Source organism: Rhamphochromis longiceps, linkage group LG10, assembly GCF_057381845.1.
Source record: "Rhamphochromis longiceps isolate RC_006_pf linkage group LG10, R_longiceps_female_GT1.1, whole genome shotgun sequence".
In the NCBI taxonomy this organism is placed as follows: domain Eukaryota; kingdom Metazoa; phylum Chordata; class Actinopteri; order Cichliformes; family Cichlidae; genus Rhamphochromis; species Rhamphochromis longiceps.
In genome coordinates this window covers 16,288,874-16,313,548 of record NC_140566.1, presented here as the reverse complement: position 1 = coordinate 16,313,548, position 24,675 = coordinate 16,288,874, and the positions used below count along the sequence as shown (strand labels likewise).

General features: G+C 41.1%; 2 protein-coding genes across 3 annotated transcripts; both read left to right on the top strand.

Moving 5' to 3' along the window:
• The first annotated feature begins 225 nt into the window (after window positions 1-225).
• On the top strand, window positions 226-1,815 carry puraa (purine-rich element binding protein Aa). Its single transcript, XM_085420515.1, has one exon. The coding sequence runs from the start codon at window positions 294-296 to the stop codon at window positions 1,149-1,151; it is 858 nt and encodes a 285-aa protein (XP_085276641.1). The 5' UTR covers window positions 226-293; the 3' UTR covers window positions 1,152-1,815.
• Window positions 1,816-6,515: 4,700 nt separating this feature from the next.
• Window positions 6,516-24,002, top strand: LOC146660575 (uncharacterized). Of its 2 annotated transcripts, none has more exons than XM_085420514.1 (8): window positions 6,516-6,665; window positions 7,350-7,902; window positions 11,704-11,848; window positions 12,065-12,167; window positions 13,063-13,101; window positions 13,198-13,239; window positions 14,602-14,893; window positions 22,772-24,002. In XM_085420514.1, exons 2-8 carry the CDS (start codon window positions 7,716-7,718, stop codon window positions 22,993-22,995), a joined length of 1,032 nt encoding a protein of 343 aa, XP_085276640.1. In that variant the 5' UTR covers window positions 6,516-6,665; window positions 7,350-7,715; the 3' UTR covers window positions 22,996-24,002. The 2 variants fall into 2 exon arrangements, with proteins under 2 accessions (XP_085276640.1, XP_085276639.1); XM_085420513.1 differs by having other exon boundaries at window positions 13,060-13,101.
• Window positions 24,003-24,675: the final 673 nt, after the last annotated feature.

Sequence of the window (24,675 nt, the reverse complement as noted above, 5' to 3'; positions counted from 1 at the left end):
TTTCCAGGTTGGAAAAGCACCTGGCTTTTCGGGAGTTGTACAGACGAAATGAAACTTAAGTGGGCTGGTAGACGCATTTCCTCCAACAACCGTAGGTTTCGCTTTCAATGTTAGTGACAGCTTATGACATTAGTCGTGCGGTGTGGCATAAAGGGCATTAAAACACATGGCAATCGCTCTGCGTTAAGCGCCCTTCTCGTTTTATTTTTTTATACTCTTGTGTAGATCTCGCGAGAGCTCCGGCTCGCTGTGGCTGTGCAGCAGACAGAGGGAGAAGGCAGGCAGGCAGCATCATGGCGGACAGAGACAGTGGAAGTGAGCAGGGAGGAGCAGCTACGGGCCCAGGCTTCGGTTCCATGCACCTAGCGACAGGAGGGGCGGGCTCGGCCTCCGGGCTCCAGCATGAGACCCAAGAGCTGGCATCGAAGAGGGTTGACATCCAAAACAAACGTTTCTATTTGGACGTTAAGCAGAACGCGAAAGGCCGCTTCTTAAAGATAGCAGAAGTCGGGGCCGGTGGAAACAAGAGCCGCCTCACTCTCTCCATGTCCGTGGCGGTTGAGTTCCGTGACTACTTGGGGGACTTCATCGAACATTATGCCCAGCTGGGTCCGAGCAACCCGGGGATGGTACAAGACGAGCCCAGGCGAGCCCTCAAAAGCGAGTTCTTGGTCCGAGAAAATCGGAAATACTATATGGATCTGAAAGAGAACCAGCGGGGACGGTTTCTGAGGATTCGACAGACCGTTAACCGGGGGCCCGGTTTGGGATTCACGCAAGGCCAGACGATTGCTCTGCCTGCCCAGGGACTTATTGAGTTTCGTGACGCTTTGGCTAAACTTATTGACGATTATGGTGTAGAGGACGAACCTGCAGAGTTGCCCGAAGGGTCATCGTTGACTGTGGACAACAAACGGTTTTTCTTCGACGTCGGATCCAATAAGTACGGTGTGTTTATGAGGGTAAGCGAGGTGAAGCCAACGTACCGCAACTCAATTACAGTGCCCTACAAAGTGTGGTCCAAATTTGGGAATACTTTCTGTAAATATGCCGAGGAGATGAAGAAGATCCAGGAGAAACAGCGGGAGAAAAGGGCATGCGAGCTGCAGCAACAAGAGGAGATGCAGCAGGACGATGGAGACGAGGATTGATATAGACAGCAAACAAAAAAAGAAAAAAAAGAGAGAGAGAGAGGAAAAACATGCCAGAGTAATGAAAATAACAAGAGAATTATAATTAAAAAGAAAACACTCTACTGTATAATGAAAGAAATCTAAAGATTTAACTGTATTGGTTTAACCAAGGGAGCATCACCCACAATATAAGAAACCTCCACGACCTGACAGTTATGACATGTTGTCACTCATCGCTGGATGTTACCCCACTTAACCACCATTAATACAGTAACAGGCTGCTAAACAAAGTAATAACATTATATTTGAACATTGTTTCCTACTTGACAAACGATATTGAACTGTTTATTTCCCTTATTAACAGAAAACTTTTGTACCAGTTAAAGCTATTGTAAAGAGGAGAGGAAAAAAAAGTGTTTGCAATGTTCAAATTGAATTATTGCCGAGTTCAAAGGAGAGACAAAAAAGTTTCCTTCTCATGTGAGTTAAATGACTTCAGCACAAATCAGATGTTTTAATTTTTTTGACCAAAATTCCAAAACTTTGTAAAAGGTTGTCACATGTACTTGCCATCCTATTTACCTTTACCTGTGAGTAGAGAGGTGTTTACACATAAATCATATGAGGGCTAGGCCTGCTTCGGAAACTGATAAGATTTCATGCAGTACATATATATATATATATATATATTAAAAACAAAACAAAACAAAGGAACGTGTAGGCATTTTCATGAAATGAAATAAGTGCTCTATTTATTGTGCAATATGCATTGCATATAAGGAACTGGTCATTGGATCTTGACATTTGCCAGAGGCATTCAAAGATATATTAATATTGTAACTTTTGTTTCAGTTGAAATTGTTGCCATGCAGATGGATATATAATAGACTACCTTTGTGTCTCGTTGTTAATGCAATGTGTTCAGTTTAAAGGTACTAAATGTGTATTTGATAGAGGAAATGCAGAGACAACATGTAGCAAATGGCCTGAACTGCAGATTATTTAACAAGGCAAAAGACCCTGAATATACTGTGTTGATTGGCATAGTAAAAACTGGAAGAGCGCAATCGGTTAGTACATATGAAACAAACTTTTTGTGATCTTGTTTAGTCATAAAAGTCTAAATGGTGCCAAGGAGTGCTGTTGCTGCATGTTTATCTGCACTACAATTTCGTTGGTCTCCCAAAATATTGGCTCAAAGACCCTTCCATACGTATCTTTATCTGCCTATGTTGTATGAATCTCAAGTTCGAGGACTGGGGGGGGGGGGATTACCATCCAAAAGGCTCGGTGTAGTTCTAGTGGAAGTTGTTTCAAAGCATGATTGTAAAAGCAGCGACCTTGTGAACAGTAATCGAAATGTCACCATCACACTATGAGGACGGCCACTGAGGCGCTTGCCTGGCTTAGCCGAGGTGAAGACGGCCTGGTTCACCTGTTGGTGAATGTCTGTTATGTCATTGGATGTGCACATTCCTTTCTTGCGTTTTAAGATCTGAGGGTGTGAAGTTCAGTGTGGGGCTACTTTGGATACATTCTCATAGCTCTGCTTTAGATTTGTAAGCCCAAATACCCACCTGGGGTGATGAGATTCTGTTCTGGTCTAATTGTAAATATTTGGGCTGCCACACGGAAAACAACTGGTTCTAATCCAGTTCAGTCGCATCTCATAGATGTGTGATAGCAGTTTTATAAACTCTGTCAGTAAACTCCAGAGAAACTGGCAACAATCAGATACTGTCAGATTTACCTCAGCATTGAATTAAATGATTGCTCCCATGTTTAGATTGACTGGAAACCAGCAAACTAGACTGTCCTTGACCACCTATTTTTGGAGCCTTTGGTATAGCCTAAATGATACCTGATTGGGAGCATCCTCTTCAGCATATAAACAACCTGGTGCCTTACACACTCCGCATGCTTACACGCTGGCCTGGTGCTTTGGATCGCAGTTATGGCTTCTTTTTGTTTTCTTCTTCTTCTTTTTTTCAAAACTCCTTTTTCTTCTATTTCTTGTGTCTCAGCCCCCTTGTGTGCTAGCGCACGACTCGTGGTGCTAAAAGTGTCTGTTACAAACTCTTTAGAAAAATAGGAGCAGAATTCTTAACTTTTTTCTGCTACCTTTCAGCCCCCCCCCCCCCCCCCCCCCCCCCCCCCCGACTTTATTGCCATCCCCATTCCCTAGCCATCCAGGTATCGGCCTACATGTAAACATGGAAGGGGGTGGTCACCTAGATGCAAGACGATGCAGAAGAGATGGCTCTTCACCAGCCATATGCATTAGCAGGGAGAGCAGGGGCTGATTGGGAACATCAGTAGTGGCCTGAAATGGTATCCGTTGTTACGGGAAAGCCCCACCCCACCCCTTAAAATGCTTGTTTCATGGCTTGGGTTAGTTATGTGTAAGTTGTAAGTTGCTCAATTAATGGGGAGTAGCAAGCATGTCTTGTTTTGTTTTGTGGGGGTTTTTGTTTGTTTGTTTTTTGTTTGTTTTTATGTAGTTTTACCTTTTCAGCATTATTCCACATTATTTGTAATTTTGGAATGTTTTTGCCCACAAAAATATCGTTTTGTTTTTTTTTTCTTTCTGTGCAACATTTCATCACTGTGTGCAATATCATATGTGCCAATGGTGGCAATATATGTATATCAATTAAATATATGATTACTATTTGAAAGCATATGGCTGAATTCCATGTTTATTTCTCATGAAGGAATTGTATGCCTTTATTTGCACACAAAGCTCTATCCTGGAGGAAAATATAGTAAACCAAGGTCTTAGCAGCCTGTTGAGTCAAGCAGTTCACGTACTTACTTTAACTTGAAATCGAACATTGTCCCTGCAAGTATGCCCCTCTCAAGGAAAAGGGTAAACTTGGCTAATGGTTTGTTCAAGGTAGACTGTAAACATACAATGGAGGTTTTTTTTTTTGTTTCTTTGTTTTGTTTTTTCTTTTGTTTTTTCTTTTGTTTTTTTGTGAAAAGGAAAATTTAAAAAGAAGAAAAAAAAAATCCCTGGAATCTCCATTTTAGCTTTAAGCTAAGAAAAGGTGCTTCAGTCCAATCCTCATTAAGGTGTATGGTGAACTGTCTTCAGTGGTTGTTGTGTGTAGCACTTTGCTTTCCCAGGTTAATGAAATGCCTGACCAATACTTGTTTAAAAATGATCTCAACAAAGAATGTTGTTCTCTTTTCTGTTACCTCTTTTTATTTAAAAAAAAAATGAGGTTATTTGATTTGCTCATTTGGTTTTTGATGCATTAAATATAATTTATGTACATTTGACAAATTATAAAAAAAAAGAATAAATTTAATTTACCCATGAGGGTGAAAAAAATCTATATTCAAAATGTATGTGTTTTTCATGTTTCATTTCTTGTTGTGGGATGGGGGTGGGGGAAATCACTGAAAAGTCTGTTTAATTTTTATGTAGTGCTGTCTACAATGTCTGATTATACATTTGCAATGATACTAATTGCTAAAGCTTAATTTTACAGCCTATAAAATGCAAATTTTGCAATGGCGAGTACCTGATGACTCATGTCTTCTTAGAGATTTCTACAATAGTACTGTATGTGTAAAACCAGGCTGTAAAATAAAGCGTTACTTTGTTCTCTGACTATCCCGACTATGCAATTTGTGATCATCTGTATGCAACAATTGCTCTTCTGTGAGTTTTTCTGTTAATCTAAAACTAAAGAAATTAGACTTTATTGATCGTGACCCAACAGAACCTGCACATGTTTCAAGTTACATTTTTGTAATGATTGTTTTTCTTTCTTATTTTTTTTTCTTTTTTAATACGTTTGGTGTCAGAGTTAAGCTAAAAATCAAAGTTTAAAAAAGAGCTTAAAAAAGTTGCTTCCAGATGTTTTTAGGATGCGTCTCACTATCTTGAGTTTATAGCTATTTATAAGTAAAACTGATTCCCTGTAACAAGTTGAAGTCTTGGTTTAATTCTGTTAATAAAATGAAATGACATAGAAAATGTTAATTATCATTATGTAAATTCTGAAAATTGGCAAAGTGATAAAGCAGCACCATTTGGGTTGCTTCTAGGTTCTAAATCATGGAGCATAGAGGCAGATTTATTTCTGGGCCATCCACACGCGGTACCTTTGTATTGCTTCAACCATTCTCCTCCTATCAGAAGAACCCACATAAGAGTAAATACAGCATAACGAGCTGGGAGGTCCATTCTCTAGATATGCCCAAAGGTATTTCTCCAGGACATATATATGTTTGTGCTTTGTTGTTAGTTCATAGTCCCAGCCTGCCAGAGGGGGATGGAGAGTGAAAAAACTGAAGTGGATGTGCTATACCGAGATGGACTCCAGCCCAGATGCCAGCTTACACTCCGACTTTGCTCCTCATCCCAGAATCTACACAGAGAACTGGTCTCTGTCGTCACAGCATGATTAAAGCATCCAAAAAAAGGATAAACCCCATTTAATTAAACAAAAATTCTCTTATTAAACATAAAACACATTGTAATGTGTTCTGATGTGTTTAGTCTGATCCAAGGTGCCACACTTTGAATCTAGAGAACTTACATTTTATTAATTTTGAAGCATGACCATTCTCACATGAGCACTTTGCCACCGCTGACTATAACAAATGGCTTGTTACAAAAGCATCCTGCCCCTCGTTACGTTTTAGGTGCAGGTGTCTGCATGCATTGTATATTTACGCTGTTTTGCAGTGGAAATTTATGGAGCCATGCGGTCAGTGTGCATAAGTGCTTATACACAGTTTTTATTCAGCTTTCGTTTAGTGCTGTAGTTTAAGGTAGTTGAGCACTGGCTTGGGTGGTGACGTAATCCATGGCAGGCTCCTTTTCTTTTTTTTAAATCACAGCAATTGCCTTAACCAGTAGAGGCCGCTCTTTACCTAAAAATGAGTGGCTCATAAGCAGAGGAGGACAGTTAGCTGAGAAAATTTCCTCTGGCTTGAATGTGCAAACTATCAGCAGACATGGTAAATTAAACAGCAAACAGTTACTTGCATAATGCTAGAAGGCACATCGGTTGTTTCACATAATGCTAGAGGCTGTGCTAAAGTTTTGGGTAATACTAAACGCGAACGTTAGCAAATAGCATTTCTTAATTAAAAGGCGTCATTAAAATGGAAGAAAATACAGGAGGAAGAGAGCTCATTTTTCTTTGCTGTATTTTTTTTAATATTATTTGTGTAGAATTATATGTGTAAGCGAAAATGTGTGAAGATGTGGAAAATACGTGTGTTATGAACATGAACGCATGCCTTTCTTTCTAGCTTTTTAAAGTGTGAGTTCAACTTCCTGAGACCAACTCAGGAAGTTGAAATGTAGCCTTAAATGTAGCTTTAGTGTGTGTGTGTGTGTGTGTGTGTGTGTGAGAGAGAGAGAGAGAGAGAGGGAGGTAAAGAGATTATGGAATGCTGTGATGTCATCAGCTCAGTCATACACACAAAGACGAGGTGGACCCACAGGCGCTGTGACTCCCTCAGCTCAGTTAGCATACTCTGCTGTGGAGCGGCTGTCTACATCCCACTGTGAGTACTTCAGCAAATTCTAACCTTCTCCTACAACTCCCTTTTTGTTTTGTAGCACTCATTTTCTCCACTTCACCCCCTCCCCCCTGTTTTCTTTGGTTTCCTTCTCTGCACCCTGCGGTGTGTTTAGCAGACACCAATCTGTATTCCACCAGTGTGATAGTTTTCAGTCTGAGACGAGCTTTCTTTCCCTCCAAGTGCTGCCTATGTGGTAGCCATTGTTTAACTACCCACTGTGACTGGAGGAGTCCATTTCAATCCTCTTGTTAGACAACCTGGCTCTCGCTGTCCAGTGCTATGACCCAGATTTTTATCCCTCATTACAACCAGACACTGGCCATGTTTTTTTACAAAAGGAAAAAGAGGCGGGGGCCGCTATCTTGTGAGAGTTTTAGAGAGAAACGAACATGGTTTTGGGGAGAGGAAGGAGCAGGGTGGGACACTGATGTCAGATGCAGTCCCATTCCTTTGGAATCTCCTCCCATTCTGGGTAGCAGACTTTCTGTAAAGTGTTGAAATTGGCTTTGGGCTCTTCCGTATTCATGCACGGAAGGACAAGACAACTGCTTTAAACAGATATTTCTAGGAAATAAGAAAAAAAGTTTCTTAAGAAAATATGTAAGACACTGCAGCTTTGAAAATCATGCAAGATGATCTTCACTGTGTGTTTTGTTTTTCTCATAGATTGTGCCAAAGATGACCTCCAAAGAAATCTGACATCTTGATGGGGAAACTGAGCACATTATAGAAAGGAAGCAGGATTTGTGTGTGTGTGTGTGTGTGTGTGTGAGAGAGAGTGTGTGTATGAGAGAGAGAGAAAGACAGTCTGTATGAGTGAGATAGTACAGCTTGTACAAAAGCATGTGTAGAAAGAGCAAGAACCTTAATTCATGACTTCAAGAGTGACTTTAGAGACAAATAAGAAGCTACAAAAGTCCTCTGCTGACATGAGACCATAAATCATCCTTACACACTGTGCACTACGAGAAGCAAGCTTCAACTGCTTGCCAAGTGGTACCAGGTTAACGTACCAACCATTTGGCTGCCAACATGCTGCAGCAGATCTTAAAGGACATGTACATTGACCCTGAGGTGCTGGAAGCCCTCAACGAAGAGCAGAAAAAGACACTGTTCCTGAAAATGCGCCAAGAGCAGGTGCGGCGCTGGAAAGAGCGGGAGGAGAAACTGGAGAGAGAGGGGGGCGACGCAGAGTCCAAGAGAGCAAAGCCAAGAAAAGGTAACCACACTGAGTAAAGACTCTTCATCAACAACCACAGCCGCCACCTCACCTTTTTTAACCTTCTCTCTTCCTGTTTATCTCAAACCTGAAGCTGCAGGGTGCAGCTTCAGGTTTTTCAGGCACTCCGACTGTCACGTTTTCACAAAGGTTCCACAGAAAACCATCTGTTCTCTTCTGAGCAAGCGCTTTCAGAGTCCTTGGAGTTGAGATATTTGCGTAGTGTGCTGAGAATTACCCGATAGAGCGTTACAAAGCTTGATAAGGGAACCACTGAAGCATGTGTACGTTGGCTGTGACAGATATCCTAAGCTTCTGGAGTTTGCATGCTCCCAATTATCTGAACAGCTGTTTGTCAAAACATGAAGTGAGCATCAAAATAAGTTTTTTTGTTTTGTTTTGTTTTTTTGTTTTGTTTTTTTTTTTTGGGGGGGGGGGGGGTTACAGCTTAGGTCCTAAACTATTGCAGATCTTTATTTAAAGATCTGTTATAATTGCACTTTTTATTAAATGCTTCACCCTCCACAAGGTGAAAATAGTTTGACCGTATGGTCTAATTTCCTTGTCTTCTGAGCCTCATTCACACAGACAGAAACTCTAAATTAGATCATTTTATTTCCAATTGAAACATTGCAATGTGAGGTCCCAGATGTTGCTCATATCTGGAATTCTGTGGTTGATGGCAAATAAATGTCAGAAGAAAACATCCACAGGACAGGAGGAGATGGCAAAATAACAGCCCTGTCGGGAAATTTACAAGTTAAACGAAGAGCACATGTGTTTATCAGAAGCTGACATAAGATATGATTACAAATACTGTCTTTTTCCTCATATTTGGTAAATTCTTTTGCTCAACCTAGGTGGTGAGAGTATGCATGGGAAAAACAAAACAAGCAGAAACTCAGGAAGCTGCAAGCCGGTCGTGAAACTGGTTTGGCAAAATCTTGCGTGTCTGCATTTTCTCTTGTACGTCTTTTGTATTAAGGACTTCTGGAAGAAGGGCGTTGCGTAACGACGCGAACATAACAAATTGTTCTATCACCTTAATCCAAACATCAGAGGCAAAGTTAATTTATTTGGATGAGTGCAGCAGTTACTTAAACTACAATGATATCACAGCATGACTTAAAGCCAGTTGATGATTGACACAGTGATGTGTTTTGTCTGGTCTTGGTTAATCAAAGCACTTTCTATCAACTGTGGTACAGAGCGAGAGAACAATGCACTGTGTCTTAATGACCAGTGCAGTCATCTCTAGGAGGCTGTAGGTTGAGAACACATGGTTACAACTCTTCTCCACAAACACGGCTTTTTTTTTCTTTTTCTGTCTTGCGTGTAGAGGAAATGGTGGATAATTGATGTAAAAATGTAAAAATAGGACATGAGTCAAGACTCAGGCCTTTAAACAATTAGCAGAGTCTGAAATGGGAAGTTAGCAGGAAATGTATGTGTTTGAAAAAGAAATGGAGACTTTGATTTTTATCTGGATGGTCTTGTGGGAGAGCTGAAATGCCAAATGGGTTTTTAGCCACAAAATGAAGCTCATATCCCACTCAGCAGTTGCTCCTGCACTTTTGTGTTTTCCATTAGTTTTTGTTTTTCTTTAGTTTTCCGGTTTTGCCTGTCGATTCAGGTTAGTTTTGGTTAGTTTTCCAGTGCAGGATGTGCTTGTTTTGATTTTGTTGTTGTTGCAGGTCTAATTCGGTTTGGTGGCACTTTTGAAATGTCTTATTGTGACAAGGAGCGCACTTGTCAGACTGGAGGATTAAAGAAGCTCACAGAAGTACATTAACACAATACAACAATACAAACACATGACTCACAGTCACATATAAATCCTAGTCCAAAATAATACACACGCAGCAGTGCCTTATTGTGCTGTTTGTTCTGACGTCAGACTGAGAGAGACTAAAACTAAAGACATTGCTATTTTTTTTACTTTTCTAAGTACAATTTTGTTTCTGGAAGTACTTTTTTGGTTACCACAAGGTTGTCCTCGTGGTAATGAGTGTTTATGTGCTGACTTTGACTTTATGCTGCCCTGTTTCTGTGCCTTTGTTTATGTTGTTCTTAGACTGCTGACATTTACACGAGGCGGAAAAAACTGATTAGAATCAATGATCTTGTTCTTCAGCAACAGATTGTTATTTCAAATACAGATATATTCTGTTTATAAGAAAGTGCAACACATTCTTGGTGAGGACAGTGGAAATGCCTCTTGTACATTCTGTCCATAAAATGTAGCATCCTTGTACTCAGATGACAGGGTTCATGTCATGTGCGTCTGACAATTGTTTTGTGGCTTTTGCTGTCAGTTTTTTGTTGGAAATGTGTTTAGAGGTATGTTCTGACGGTTGCGTCATGCTGGTATGCCTCGCAGGAATGTGATCCACAGGGTTGGCTGGCAAAACCAGTTCACTATGAAAGTAACTTCTCAGTGCTCCAAACATAGTTACAAGGATGTGACATATGGACCGATGACAAATTAAAGGAAAAACCCAACTCTTGACGTGTACTTAAATCCAGTGTCTTTGTTTTCTTGGTTGGCTCACTGTGGGTCCATGTTTTCCCCTTACACAGATGGGTGACTGCAAATCAATACAAAGTTGTTTTGAGTGGTCACATTTAGCCTGTGACGAATATCATTTATATTCTGATAGCAGTCTCGACCCCAGGATAACAAGACAGCCCCAGGGCATAAAGGATCAGTGAGTGGGTTGATGAGTGTGAGAATAATGTGCGTTTCAGTTCAGCTTTAGTTATATAACACCAGTTCACAAACAAGTCTTGTATTGTCATTTAGACAATATTAGAGGGAAAGAGAGGGCCTAAAATGAGACTATCCACTATGAACTATGGTGGGGAAGAAGAACCATCTTAACAGGAAGAGACCTCCAGCAGAACCAGGCTCTATGAACTATGAGGTCTTTAAGAAGGCAACCTGAATTTTATAATGTTGCCTAAAGAGCTCATGTACAGGATGAAAAGCATCAGTTCTAAAACAAGTGTAAGTGTTTGCAGCTTAATAACCTTTTATCGTGTGAGAAAGACTTGTCATTTACACACACACACACACACACACACACAGACAAATATGTATCTCCATCTAAGTAAGCGCTACAAGTCTGTTAAATGTTGTGATCACTGCAATAACAGAGAGCTGCAGTAAAATCAGTGAAGACAAAGCGATAAGTCAGAAGCCGCGAGATAATCACAGGTAACTTTTACTAGTGATCTTTTAAGCGAGCCGCGTTACCATACAACACAATCACGTATATTTAGACTTTTTTTTTTTTTTTTCAGGCGTATATTATATTTGGCTGGAAGCCGCGGACCCCATCTAGAAAGCAAAACAGCAGAGTGAATATAATAAATGAATAAATAAATGAATAAATCATCATTTATAAATCTATAAATTATTCTCCTTGTGGCCTTAGACCACAAGGAGAATCACCAAGACTGGACTGTGATTTAGAATGTCTTTAACCAGCACTACAAGTTGTTATGTGAGGGTCAAAGTATGCTTATGTTGATCACTAGTTATCAATGTTAATAAAACATTTCAGAGTAATCGTTTGAAAAATCAGGGGTGGGCCTTCTAAATAGTCTATTCAATATTTCATCATTTATTCTGTTGTGTTGTTTTGATATAGCCTTATAAGATTTGTAGGCATATCCCACATTTTCTTTTTTTTTCTTTTTTTTTGGACAGGTTCACTGAGGGAAATTCAAAAGCACTTTCAGTTTTGTTTCAGTAGCTAGTTGACTTGTAATGTTTAAGTGTGTTCGTGTTTTTAACAGCCAACAATAAGAGTGTCAGCTGGCAGCTCGGCCGGGATGGGGACGTGGCGGTTGTTGTGATTGGGGAGGTGGATGAGCTGAGCTCCAAATTCATCTGCTCAGGATTTGGAGAGAAGAAGACTCCAAGCCTGCAGAACAACACGAGGTAATACACATTTGTAATACAAAACAGACAGTGATGTTTTGTTTTTTTTTTTTTTTTAAATAATTAAGATTAAAGGCAGAGAACAACGTGTAACAGAAGAATCAGTGTTTCAGTTTTTTGTTTTTCTTTTTTTGTGTGCATGTGTTGCTAACAGACTGTCATTTAAGGAGATTTGGTTGGGTTTTATACGTGACACATTCTGTTTATGTTTTCCAGCCATCAAACTATACTGAAGGACAGAAAAAACACGGAACCTGTCAAGACTGAGAGAGAGAACCTCCTTTCTAAAACGCAACCCGACGTCTCCCTGAATCTAAAGGTGTGTGTAGCTCTCTGTGATCCTTAAAAATCAAATCATTTTGGTTGGAGAAAAAAAAAGTCATAATTATTTTTTAATATTAAACACTGCTATCGCCTCTTGATTTAAATAAAAACATACACCTAATAAATATGTTAAAGTTGATCAAAACATCGTGTATAATAAAAATGACTGAGATGGAGTGGGCTTTCAGATCGACATAAAATAAAGTTTCACGGTGCTCTTTATCTTTTATCCATTCAACTCAATATTTCCATCTCAATCTCAACACTGTGGTGGAGTCATTTTCACTTCTCATACCCGCAGAGCAGTTTGTGGAAACTTTCCATTAGGTTCTTGAGCATAGCTGGTGAAAATCAATCGCTGCCCTGTTTCTGTGTCAAAATAATGTGCTGATGATTTCTGACCTGGTGATATTTTAGGTGTGTGTGTGTGTGTGTGTGTGTGTGTGTGTGTGTGTGTGTGTTGGGGGTGCTGGTGGGTGCCTCCTTTTTTTTTTTTTTTTTCCTTTTTCCATGCTATCTCAAAAAGAGATTTGCTGTGTTGTCATGGCAACCATGCACACACTGAGCCACAGCGAGCCAGCGTACACAGTCTCATCTGGCCTGACCATGATGTTTCTCTAAAGCTAAAGCTGCTTGCTGCTCATTCAGTGGAAATAAGAGCCCATCATTGTTTTTCCTGCAGAAACAAAACCACCGCACAGATGTTTTTTTTCTTAAAAGCAACTTTTAATTTGAAATATATTCACACAATTAAGTATTTTATCTCATCTCTATTTCTTAAACTCCTTTAAGTATAGATTTAAGAGCTTATTCCAAGCACTGAGCTCTAAAAGTTGAGGAAGATGACGAGTCGCCATCAGCACTAACTGTGTCTCTTTCTCTCCCAGCAGGGGAAAAGTGAGGAGGCGAGCACTTTTCTCCCTCTGCCGGTGAGTTGGAGTAACTGCCTGCACTAACAGAGCTGTGTGCTCTCACACTGCATCATGGCCTAGATCACTCATGTAATGTCTTTGTTAAACCCACAGGTGTCAGTGAGCGAGCATTCACCGCCTACAGCAACTGCAAAGGTATCTGTGAATTAAAGTCATTGCAGGTGTTTTGATCTCATTCTAGCTTTTTGAAATATTTTTAAGAAAGGAAATGTTTGCATACCTGTGCAGAAAAACACTTTAAAAGACATGTTTCAGCAAGGTGCTGTATACGATGTGCAGTAAAATCTCTAGCTCTTTGAAGCACAACCACCACAGAGTGCCTATATGACTTTTTGTGGCAGTCCTACCCTCTGAGTCACAGGAAATGGTGGTTGGGGCCAGCTGTCCCCTCGCTCCCAGCCTCTCTGCAGATCATCTTTCTCCCAGCATTCTCCTTCTCTGTGCTCCCGCTTGTCTAAGCTGCCGCACCCCTCACAGTTCTCTCTCCGGGGAACAGCTGAACTGTCCTGTACTCCCACTAGCTCCATCGCCGCTCCAGCCTTGTGTCGTCTGGGGAGTAGGCTTGCTATATCCCCTTGCTTTCTTCTGCGTTTATGTGCATACAAGTGTGTGTGTGTGTGTGTGTGCGTGTGCGTGTGTGTGTGTGTGCAGGTGACACGCTTTGCAAGAACAGCTGAATCACAGAGACAAGGCAGGATTTCTGGACTGCCCTAGAACAGATGGTTGATGAACTTGATCAGGGAATTAAAACGCCAGAGATAGAGAATGCGTCAGTCGCAGATGGATGGGATTGTGGGATAGTCTCCTGAGGTTTGGGCGCGTGAGCTCTCCTCTGTTCCATTTTTTTTCTTCTTCTTTTTTCCCCTCCTCTTTGCCACAGACAGAAATTTCTCTCCCTCACATCTTATATCCATACCAGCCTCTCTCCATTACAGGCCCCAGCACATCTTTGGCCCACCCCATGTGCACATGGCAAGAAAGCATTCACACCTTAGGAGGTTTGGCAAGTGTGACAGCCAAGAATTCACAGCATAAGCCTTTCTTTATAGGATTCATAATTTGGTTGAATGCCTTGTTTATAGATTGAATGATTTGTTCCTGGAGGAGAAAGGAAACGGGGGCGCTTTGGTGATGTGGCTGTTGCTAACGCCGCTGCAGCTTTTCTCCAGTTGATTTAGAGAGCGAAGGAGTCATCGTGAGGGAGGAGGAGAGAGTGAGATTGTTGATTAAGAAGGCGTAAGATCAGGAGGCAAGATTAGCAAGGCTGCTTGATTTTCAAGTCACCTTATAATTTTCTCTCCAAACATCCTTAAACTCTTAATCAGTGGTCATAGTTCTGCGTGTTTCATTCCGGCACCATGTCACTGGAGGATTCTAATTTAGTGAATCATTTATCCAATGATTTAATCAAACATGACAGTAATTCCACTGTATGTGAATTAGCTGTCAACACCGATCGCACTCCCCGCTTCTCTTTTGTCACTCCTCACTCTGCAGCTCGAGTTGAAGTCAGCCAATGCAACCGAGGAGAAGTCAGTTCCCCAGCCCTCCATCTGCTCCAGGCCTCCCACGAGAGCTAACGCTGTCAAGACGAGACCGGCTTCTGCAAATGCAGCACCAGACTATGTCAACATGAGACCTGGCCTCACAAATCTGAGGCTGGCTACCGCCGTGCCATACTCTTCTCCCGGCAGCGCTGTCAAAATAGACTCTGGCATGACGTCATCAACCAAAGGGAGCCTGCAGTCAAAAGAACCCCAGAAGCCACAGGAGTCACCGGGTGGTAAAGGTGAGTGAATTTAACTCAGAGTTAAAAGTACATGACACATCTAAGGTTGGAGTGAATTGATGACATGGTATTGTTTTAACCCCTGTGATGTACTGGGAAAACTGTATGGTGTGCCATCCATCTTTCACAGTATCAGGTGGGAGGGGCTTGTACCCCTTCTACCTTTTTATTTTCTCGGTTTTCCTGTAATCCAATAAGCAAAAGCAACCATACTGATTATGATCAGTGTCACCGTGGATAAACTAATCTAGATTCGTGGGAAGTCCATGATTCTTATTTCTGGCTAAGTTTCATTTGTTGCGGAAAGCCTGGACTCCAGTTTTAAACATATGGGTTTAAAATTGAGTTCACAACATGGTTACTGCCTTACGTGACAATCACCACCGCTCTCTGAGCCAGCCGCAGCTTTTTCTCTAAGAGTAATAATAGCTTTGGAGAGCTGAGCAGAACCAGTCTGAACAAAGTTCATACTAGATAAATTTCTCTGTGCTGCAGCAAGGAAGAAGGATTTATTTCCTGAAACCCAATGTGCTCGCCAAATAGTGCCTCAGCCCCCTGGAATCTTTATGGACTGGCAGAGTAAAAGAGGCCTGCCTAGAGGGGAAAAAAAGCAGGGGAAAACGTACGCGACTGGGATTTGTCCCCTTGTAACATGTTGCTCGTGCACACCTGCTCTTTTGATAGCTTCTCTATTGTGATCAGTTTCTGTCAACAATTAATTTGTCAACAGCCGTGGCAATGCAGTCGACATTTGGTGGGACCAAATCTGCTGGATTTGAGGGTCCAATTCCCCCTCCTCCTCTCCCCTCCCCCCCCCCCCCCCCCCCCCAAAAAAAAAAAAAAAAATCTAAATGTGAAAACCAATTTCCTGATGGAAATTGGTGGCCAGCAGGGGTGTTTGCTCTGCTCTTCTCTCCTCTCATTTTTTTGCCTCTCATTCCATCCTCTCCCCAGCCCTTTCTCTCCAGATCCTTTATTCTCCAGTCTTTTCTTCAGAGCGTCGTGCTAAGTTTGTGAGCAAATACAAAAAAGAAGAAAAAAATTTTTTTTTTGACCTTGATGAAAAATATCATGAAGTCAAGGAAAAATGTGAAGGAGAATTATCTGCCAGCAGTAAAACTAAAATATTAGTTCCCTAGAATGACTACTTAAAACTCAACTTGTTCTTCTGTGTTATTTCATGGAGGCAACATAAATGTGGATAAAAGTGTAAACATATGCCTTTGTTAAGTGGTAATTTAGTAATAACAAAGGATACCAGTCAAAAAATTAAAACAAAAGGTTTTGTAAATAATGCCCTATCTATCTTTCTGTGTCAATCTTGGCAAAGGTTGTTCTTCAAAGCTGCATTACTGTGCAAAAGTCTCGAGTCACTCGTCATTTCTTTATATTTTTCTAGGAAAAAGGGAAATGGGTTCAGCAAATTATTAAAATTCATCATTCAAATAAAAGCCTTGAAAGACCTCCAGAAAGCATGGAGAAGTCTGGCTTGTTGCAACCAAAATGGAGCGAAATAAGGTGTGAAACGAGACTTTTGTACAGTATTGTGTATATTATATTAATTTTGTTTCAATTTGGGCTGAGATGAGGTCTTCCTGTTAGGGTAATGTATCAGTGTTTTTGTTTCTCTTTTAGTCTTTTATGGGTCTGCTCCTCCTTTCCTTTTGTGCCAGTGTTAAATAAAATGGGGAGTTTTTTTATGTTGTAGAGATGAACCAACTTCTTGTTTGAATCTTTCTCGAGTTATCGTTGTAATATCCAGAGGTGTGGACTCGAGTCACATGACTTGGACTAGAGTCAGACTCGAGTCATTAATTTTATGACTTTAGACTTGACTTGAAAAAATGTTCTAAGACTTGTGACTTGACTTGGACTTTTACACCAATGACTTGTGACTTGAATTGGACTTGAACCGGTTTACTTGAAAAGACTTGATATTTTACCCCAAATATAAAATTTAACATGCATATTATATAGAGATTGAAAATGTGACGTCATTCACGGGTAGAACCGCAAAGGATTCTGGGAACTCGTGGCAATCGGTACTAGCGCACGCAGGCTTTCAATTAAAATCAGTTATACAGCGATAAAAAGAAACACAAAAATGTCAAGAAGCTGTTGTATTATTAACTGCAATAGCCGGTCGCATGACAGCCACGGGAAGCCGACGGGTAAAGAGATCGGTTGTTATCGGATTATGTCGTTGAAGAGAAATTGTTCGAGCCATGTTTCCGAAGTAACAAAGACGCGACGGATGGCCTGGATTGCAGCCATTCAAAGACCAAATATAACGTCCCAGAACCCTCCAGCTCACAGGTTAGTCTGCTCCAAGCATTTACACGAAGGTCAGTGTTTTTTAGTAGTTAATACGTCATTTTCATAACATAATTAGTGATATAGGTTACAAGCAAGTCTGGCGCTGAACAGAAATGGTCGCGCTATGCTCCTTTATTTATTGTGCATAAATAGTGAATTGTCCTGACACAATATTGCGTTTCGCTTCTGTTATTATGGTACACTGACAAAAACATATACTTTTATTCACAGGATAAAACAGGTTTTTTGTATCACTAATTGCCCAGTACGATTACAGCATACAATATTGTTGTTACTGCTACATTTCTGTGATGCTACCAGAAATTATTTCCACTACTAATTAATTACCGTTGAGCTCAAAGGTCCTATTAATAAACGGTTAAGGAATGTGTATTTATGATGACGATTTGTGAGACTGGTAAACTTATGATACGTACGATGGTCTTTCGTTCTACACGGTGCATTTCAAGGTCCTGCACCCATCCGTCGGTAAACTGTACCTGGGCTTGTTGCAGTGACCGGAAGTTACTAAACTTCATGAGTGTATGCACTCACTCCAAGAACCGTATAATTATAAATATGCATATAAATATGCTACGATGAGATAGCTGACTTCATCTAACTAGCAAATGTTGTCCAGGCTACGTTGGTGATACAGTTTTTTTTAATGTGTATGATATTTTTGTCATGCGATTTTAAAGCCGGTCCTACAACCGCATCCAAGAATAACATGCAGCTTATCTCAGAACTGTCGGTGAAAATTATTCTTGGAGCTAGGTTTAATTGAGCTGCATTTTATAGAGGTGCAATTTCACAATTTGTGTATATTTTCTAAGTTCACTATTTTGTCATGTGTTGAGAAAAACACAGATTTTAAAATTACATGGTCTAATATTTACATTTAGCATAACTGCAACATTATTTTTTCGTTTTGTTTTTTTTAAAGACTCGAAAGGACTTGAAATTCAAAGTTTCAGACTTGTGACTTGACTCGGACTTTTACACCAGTGACTTGAGACTCGACTCTGACTTGCCTGACATTACTTGAGACTTGACTTGAGACTTGAGGATAAAGACTTGAGACTTACTTGAGACTTGCAAAACAATGACTTGGTCCCACCTCTGGTAATAGCTAATATACCTGTTGGAAGCTCATGTACCACACAGTGACCCAGTTAAGTATAAAAATGGTCATTGTAAGGGTGAAGTTAGCACCATCCAGTGGAAATCAGTGATACTGTAGGGAAAGAAAAGTCCAGTTGAGCAGAAAATCTCATCTCCATAAAGGTCCCTCTGCTGGAAATATGCTCTCCCTACACCACACGCTCACTGCAACATGAACTTGAAGGCTGGCTTCCTCCAGAACCATTTTTTTTTAATTTGGAAGAAACAAAGAAACCTAAATAAAATCACATTTTTCCTTTCAACGGTGATTGCAGCAGTTTTATTGGGTCAACTTAAGTTTATACCAGGCAGATGTCGACAGAGTCAGTTTCCTTTAGAAAGCCATACAACAAAACCAAGTTCCTAGCACCTTAACAGGAACTTCCTCATAGCTGTGTGACTGTCTATTGGTTTAGCCACATGTTTTTAGCATTTTATATAAAATGGGTGGGGGGAACAATCCTGAAAATATTTCCTGCCCCCCGCCCCTTTTTTTTCTGATTATTGTAAACATTCAAGATCATTACAGATTTTTGGCGGTCAAACCCACACACTCGTGAGAATGTCGCAAAAAGACAAAGTGTGTTGTTGTTTTGTTTTTTGTTTTTCTTGTTTGTTTTTAGTTAAATGTGGATCTGGCTGCAAAGATGTATTGTAGAAGTTTGGTGGCATGTGTGTCTTCACCCACTTTGGTGGTTAGATTAGTGGCTACATCTATGCTCCCTGGGCGCTAGCACGACAGTGAATAAGAGCAAAATGTAGAGGGAAGAAAGGGAAAGGAAACCCAAAAGAACAGCTGGTGTGGTGGGAGTTGAGGTGGGTTGAACACAGTGCTGAATAAATGTGTTCGACTCCGGAGCAAAAATACTGACACAGTGTCTGTCCTTGACAATGGCAGGAAGCTTGTTCCAACAGGAGGAGGAGGCCAACAAAGATGAGGCTCATGCCTCAGCTGTTTTAATTTGAATGCGGGTAATGACAAGGGTTCATGCATCCTGAGCAGTTACCGTGGCTCACGCCTCGCTTTCCCAAAGAATAACTAACTTTGTATTAGTGACAGTATAAATTTGGATTTACAGCTACAACGAGGAACATAAAACTCTGAAATCTAACACTGGAGCATTCATGCTGTAAATGTTTTACACAGGTAGACTGGATGTCATGACAAGCCAGTATGGTTTAGGCTAACCCAGGAGGATAAGACGAAATCCAATTTAAAAGTCTCAGGTTCTGGATATTGACAGGATGCCGTTATCCCATCTTTGATAAATTTTAAATGGCTTAAAAAGATTAAAGGTTTTACATTCGTCAGGTAAGAGGTTGGGTAAGAACAAGAGTATCCAAGTCCGTGTATCTCGACAAAAGCAAAAGAAAGTCTTGCTATACATGGATCGAGTTCCTGGATCCAAGAGGATATGAACGCAGATCAGTTTGTGATATTTTCTTGAAAACAATAAGACATTAACCCCCCCCCCATATTTCAATTAAATACCTATCTGTGAAGATGTGGCATGAAATTTTGGGCCAAGTCCCACCTCTGCTAAAATGTTTGAGTAATCCTCCTAATAAACAGAGAAACAATGAAACCAAACCAACCACAAAACCTTCTTGGCAGAAATTGTGAGTGAACAAATAAAATGGCAATTAAACCCTGGTATTTTTCACAGTGTTGATGTATTTATAACAAATAATCTGGTAATTAATGTTGGTGAGAAAAATCCATATTTCTCACCAGTTTTCTCTTCAGTTTCTTTTGGCAGGAAACAGACTTTTTTGGAAACAAACAGGTGTAACATCTGCGTGGAGAAAAACAAAATCAGTTCATGCTTGAGAACGTAAACACTGAAAGCCTGTAAATCTGAAAATGAGTCTTACTGTTAACTGGGACTCTGCACAAAAAGTGAAACCTGTGTTGCCTCACAGAAAGAGGTTCCTGGGTTTGGACCTGTCCTTCTGTGTGGAGCTTCACCCTGTGATCGCGTGGGTTTTCTCCTCTTTTGGCAGCAAAAATAAATCCTGAATCTTGAGATTTTTATTTCTTAGTTAAAGTTATAGAAACTGTTAACACTCCAGATAATGAAGGTAGGATGGCAGAGCCGGTGCAAGAAATAAACCTATATATGTTGAGACAGTCCATATGATTTGAGGATGGTTTCAAGAACATCAAAGTCTTCTGCAGCTAATACATGCACGCGTGTTTTTGTGTTTATAACTCTTCCCTGTGTCTCCGTCCGCTCTCCTCTGGCTTCACCTTCAGAGGGAAGGACACACATTCCAGCGCTGCTTTCCGACTCTAGCCCTGGGCGACGCTCAGCCAGAGCTGATAAGTGACAGGGGCCCCAGCCCCCATGCAGGAGCTTGCCCCAACGCTTACACACACGTCACACACACACACACACACACACACACACACACACACACACACACACACAACAAGCGCACCTACACCTCTCCTCCTCCCCACGCTTCAGTCCACAGACGTGCTGCTGGGGAATTCTGCCCTCTGCCCCACTTCTGCCCCCCACCTCCCACCCAAGTCCTCCACCCTCGCACCCCTCCTCTTTCTCTGCGAGACATGTGGACGTCTTTAAAGAGATAGATTAGTCTTTAATTTTTGTGCTAGCCTGATCATTGACACTTCTTCCCGCCCCTCTTCTTTGTCCTCTCTGTACATTTACAAGCTGCCCCGGGACGTGATGGGTGGCATCTTGAATGCTCGATTGGGAGATTAATCAATCTCAACAAGCAATTCGTTGCAGAGGTTCTCTTTAATTTAAATAGGTGTTTTCGCAGGTAGCTTTAATGACTTGTTTCGGCGGACGGACAGAGCTCGGGGTGCAGCTGCTGAGGAGAGTTTCATTTAGTCCCTGCCCATACACCAATCCTCCCTCTCCTGCTCTTTCTATCTCTCTGTCTCTATTAAGCATTCCACTCCAGACCTGCAGGAAGGCTCTGAGCTCAAAAAACTCTCTGGCCATGAGTGTGTGTGCGTGCCCGCGTCTGTGTCTGTGTGCATCTGTGTGTGTTCGGTGCGTGCCTGAATGTGTGTCAGCCTCAATTGCTGGAGCCTATCCAAGGTTTCCGTGGTGACCACACAACACAACGAGACAATCAGAGGCAAGCCCACGAAACGCAGCGAGAGGACATTAACACAGGAACTATGGGTCAGGGGGCAGAGGAAGGCAGGGCAAAAGGAAGGTAGAGGGGAGGTGTTGGAGCCACGGGGAGAGGTGCACGAGAGAATGAGAAAGAGAAGCGAAAGCAGAGTAAACAGCAATAAACAATAACACAACCTTAAAGGCTACTTTAGGTCTCTCCCTTTCATGCCTGCAAGACATCAAGAGCTTTAAAGGTTTCCCGGCCTCAGGAGTGCCCATGTGGTTTTGGCTGTACCTCACCTCTTTGTGTGTGACTGTGCGTGTGTGCACACTATGCCGTGGCGTTAGTCAGCGTTGGCTGCATGCGTGACTGAATCCATGTGCAGTGGGTGGGGGGGTCTGAATCCGTGTTTATGTGTGCGAGAGCATGCACGGACCCGAACGTAACGTGAGAATGTGCATGTCTTTTGAAATTCAGCTGTTAGAAACTCTGTACACGCCTGTGTGTGTTTTCACTCTATTTTCTGCGTGTGCGCACGTTTGTGTGTGTGTGTGTCTGTAGTCACGCACACGGGTGCTCTCACATATCTCTGTCCCCCGGGGATGACGCTAAAAATATGTGGCTCCTCAAGCCTTCTGGTGTCTGAGCAGCGTCTGTCTGCTCTCCATTCCCGTCCCTGCGGCCCTCCCTCCCCTTCGTTCGTTACTCCTGTTCCCTCCATTCCTCCCTCAATTACACCCTCTTCCAAACACAGTACCTCGGCAACACACACGCACGCACACAAAAGCACAAACTACACCCAGCTGTGTCCCTACTACACTTCCACTGAGGATGACCTCTGCTCAGCCGTAGCGGGATAAAAGAAAGCGAATGAAAGGGAGAAAAAAAGGCAGAAAAGGGTGAAGAGCAAGCTAACATGGCATTGCGGGAAGGGTAGTGGTTAATTCCTGCTTGCCCAACAGCTACTGAACATAAAATCCTAAATAAGTGATTTGCAAAGCATTTAAGCTCCTATATCTAATTGAAAACTGAAGACGCACACAAACATCCCTATATATATATATATATATATATATATATATATATATATATATATATATATATATTATATAAATATAAATAATTTTATTTTTTTCCATTCTAAACTTGATACCTGGAACATGTGACATGTTTACCACCATGTTGCATCATCTCTCCTTTAACAAAGCTTTGTAAGCATTAGGGAACTAAAGAGATCGTGTTGCTGTGGTTTTAAAGGCAAAACGTAAACTGTTGTGTGTTGTTTTCTTTTTCTTCCAGATATCCGCGAATCAGAAAAGCTTCAAAAGGCTAGCTCAGAGGAGCCTTGGACGTCAGGGAGTGCACCAGTCTGCGCAGGGCGTGGCCGCGTGGCTCAGCTGATGAAAACCTTCAGTGTCGATCGCGCTACAAACCCTGCACAGACCCCTTCCCGTGGGATTAAGCCACCCCTTCCCACAAAACCTAGCCACTTGCGTCAAACGAGCACACCTACTGTCAGGTAATCCGTACACTGGTGAACAGGCACCCACCCAAGCTTCATGCATCTCTGTGATTCAGATCACCTACTGTGATGCCTCATTCAGAGGCTTAATGGGATGGACTCCAAAGGTGGTTTAGAAGTGGTAACGTTTGCATTGTTGCTGTCACTCTGAATGCACAGTGATGGAAATGCTTGAATGTAATGGTTTTCTTTTATTGTTATTATTATTTTTGATGCTGCAGTACTGTAAACACTCTTTAAGTCAAAAGAATTCCAAAGAAGTGGATTGCATTTGAAAGTTTTTAAACATTTTTGCCAGGAAAATGATGGCGCACATATTTTCAAATGAATTTACTTGTTACTGATGCTTTTCACTTCATACAAGCATGAAAAAATGTGCTATTTTTCTAAAACACAGTTTTTACCCTAATTCACAAAGTCCGCGCACACGATATTTACTGACACGTTGCCTTTTCTTTTGATTGCTTATAAGACAGTTTACATTCGCTGGTGTGCACACATGCCTGGTTCTGTTTTTCCTCCTTATTTCTCTTCTTGAACAAAAGAATGGGCATGGGGGGGCATGAGGGTGTGAAAGAAGGCACAGTAGAGGCCTCCTTTATCTTGCTGTCTCCTCCCTGGGAATAGTGTAGAGTTGTTTATTTGTCATAATGCAATGTATGTCTCCCTCTGCCACCTGGCAGGAGGCTCACTGCGACCTGTTGTGGACCAATGACAGTGCCAAATGCACTCATCTGTCACTCCCAGTGGATCAAATCCTGGCAAGTTAGACAGTTGCTGCCAAATAATCCAGCGTTTCATGTTTTTGAGCTGTGTGACTGTACTTTTTGCTTATTGTTTTTTTGGTTTGTTTTTTAAATTTTTCTATATGAGGAGTGAGATTTTGTGATGGGATATTTAACATTACAGCAATGTTCACTTATAAAATGAGGGACATTTTTTTTTCTCTTTTTTGATGTCAAGGTTTTGTGGTACAGTCAATGAAACAATAAAACTGCATAACTTGTATACCCGAGTCTTTTAAAGTTTGTGTGTGTGTGTGCTTACTCTCTTAAAAAAACCCTCTCACTCTGTCTCTATTTATTCTGTCTGGCAATCCTTCAGCTAATTTGCTGACTTAGCCTCTGAGAGCAACAGCCAATTTTTCGGGGTTCTGATGTAGCCACCAGATATTCAAGCCAAGAATGTTGTCCATTAGTCACTGTTTGCAAAGATAAAAAAAAAAACAAAAAAACAACCACTTTTAATGAAAGTTTGTGTTCAGTCTCTTTTTGATGTAAGCTTTTCTTTTTAAATCTGCTCCAATGTGATTGGTCAGTTGAACTTGAACTAGAAACTAGCTACAACAGGTAACCAGTCAGCTCAAGAAGCAAATAATCTTGTCCCTTTCCTACCAATTCTGAAATACCGGATAATTCTGTTCATAGAATTTATAGTTTAGCTAACTTTCATCACTGTAATCCCAATAAAAAAGAAATTAAAAAATGTTTTATGTGGCGTTCAGAGGGCAAAACATTTGAAATAATTTGATTATTTACTGTAAAAAAAAAAAAAGAAAAAAGGGGGGAAAAAAACCTGTAAAAAAAAAAAATTAAAAAAAATTCTGTAACATGTAGGTTGCAGCTGGTGAACTGAGAATATCTGCCTCTTTTAGATGTCCAGCCTCAGCAAATATACTTGC

Coding starts and splice junctions, on each gene's coding strand:
- puraa (XM_085420515.1), top strand. CDS start 294: ATGGCGGACAGAGACAGTGGAAGTGAGCAGGGAGGAGCAGCTACGGGC.
- LOC146660575 (XM_085420513.1), top strand. CDS start 7,716: ATGCTGCAGCAGATCTTAAAGGACATGTACATTGACCCTGAGGTGCTG. Junction 11,849..12,064: donor AGCCTGCAGAACAACACGAG/GTAATACACATT, acceptor TATGTTTTCCAG/CCATCAAACTATACTGAAGG. Junction 12,168..13,059: donor ACGTCTCCCTGAATCTAAAG/GTGTGTGTAGCT, acceptor TTTCTCTCCCAG/CAGGGGAAAAGTGAGGAGGC.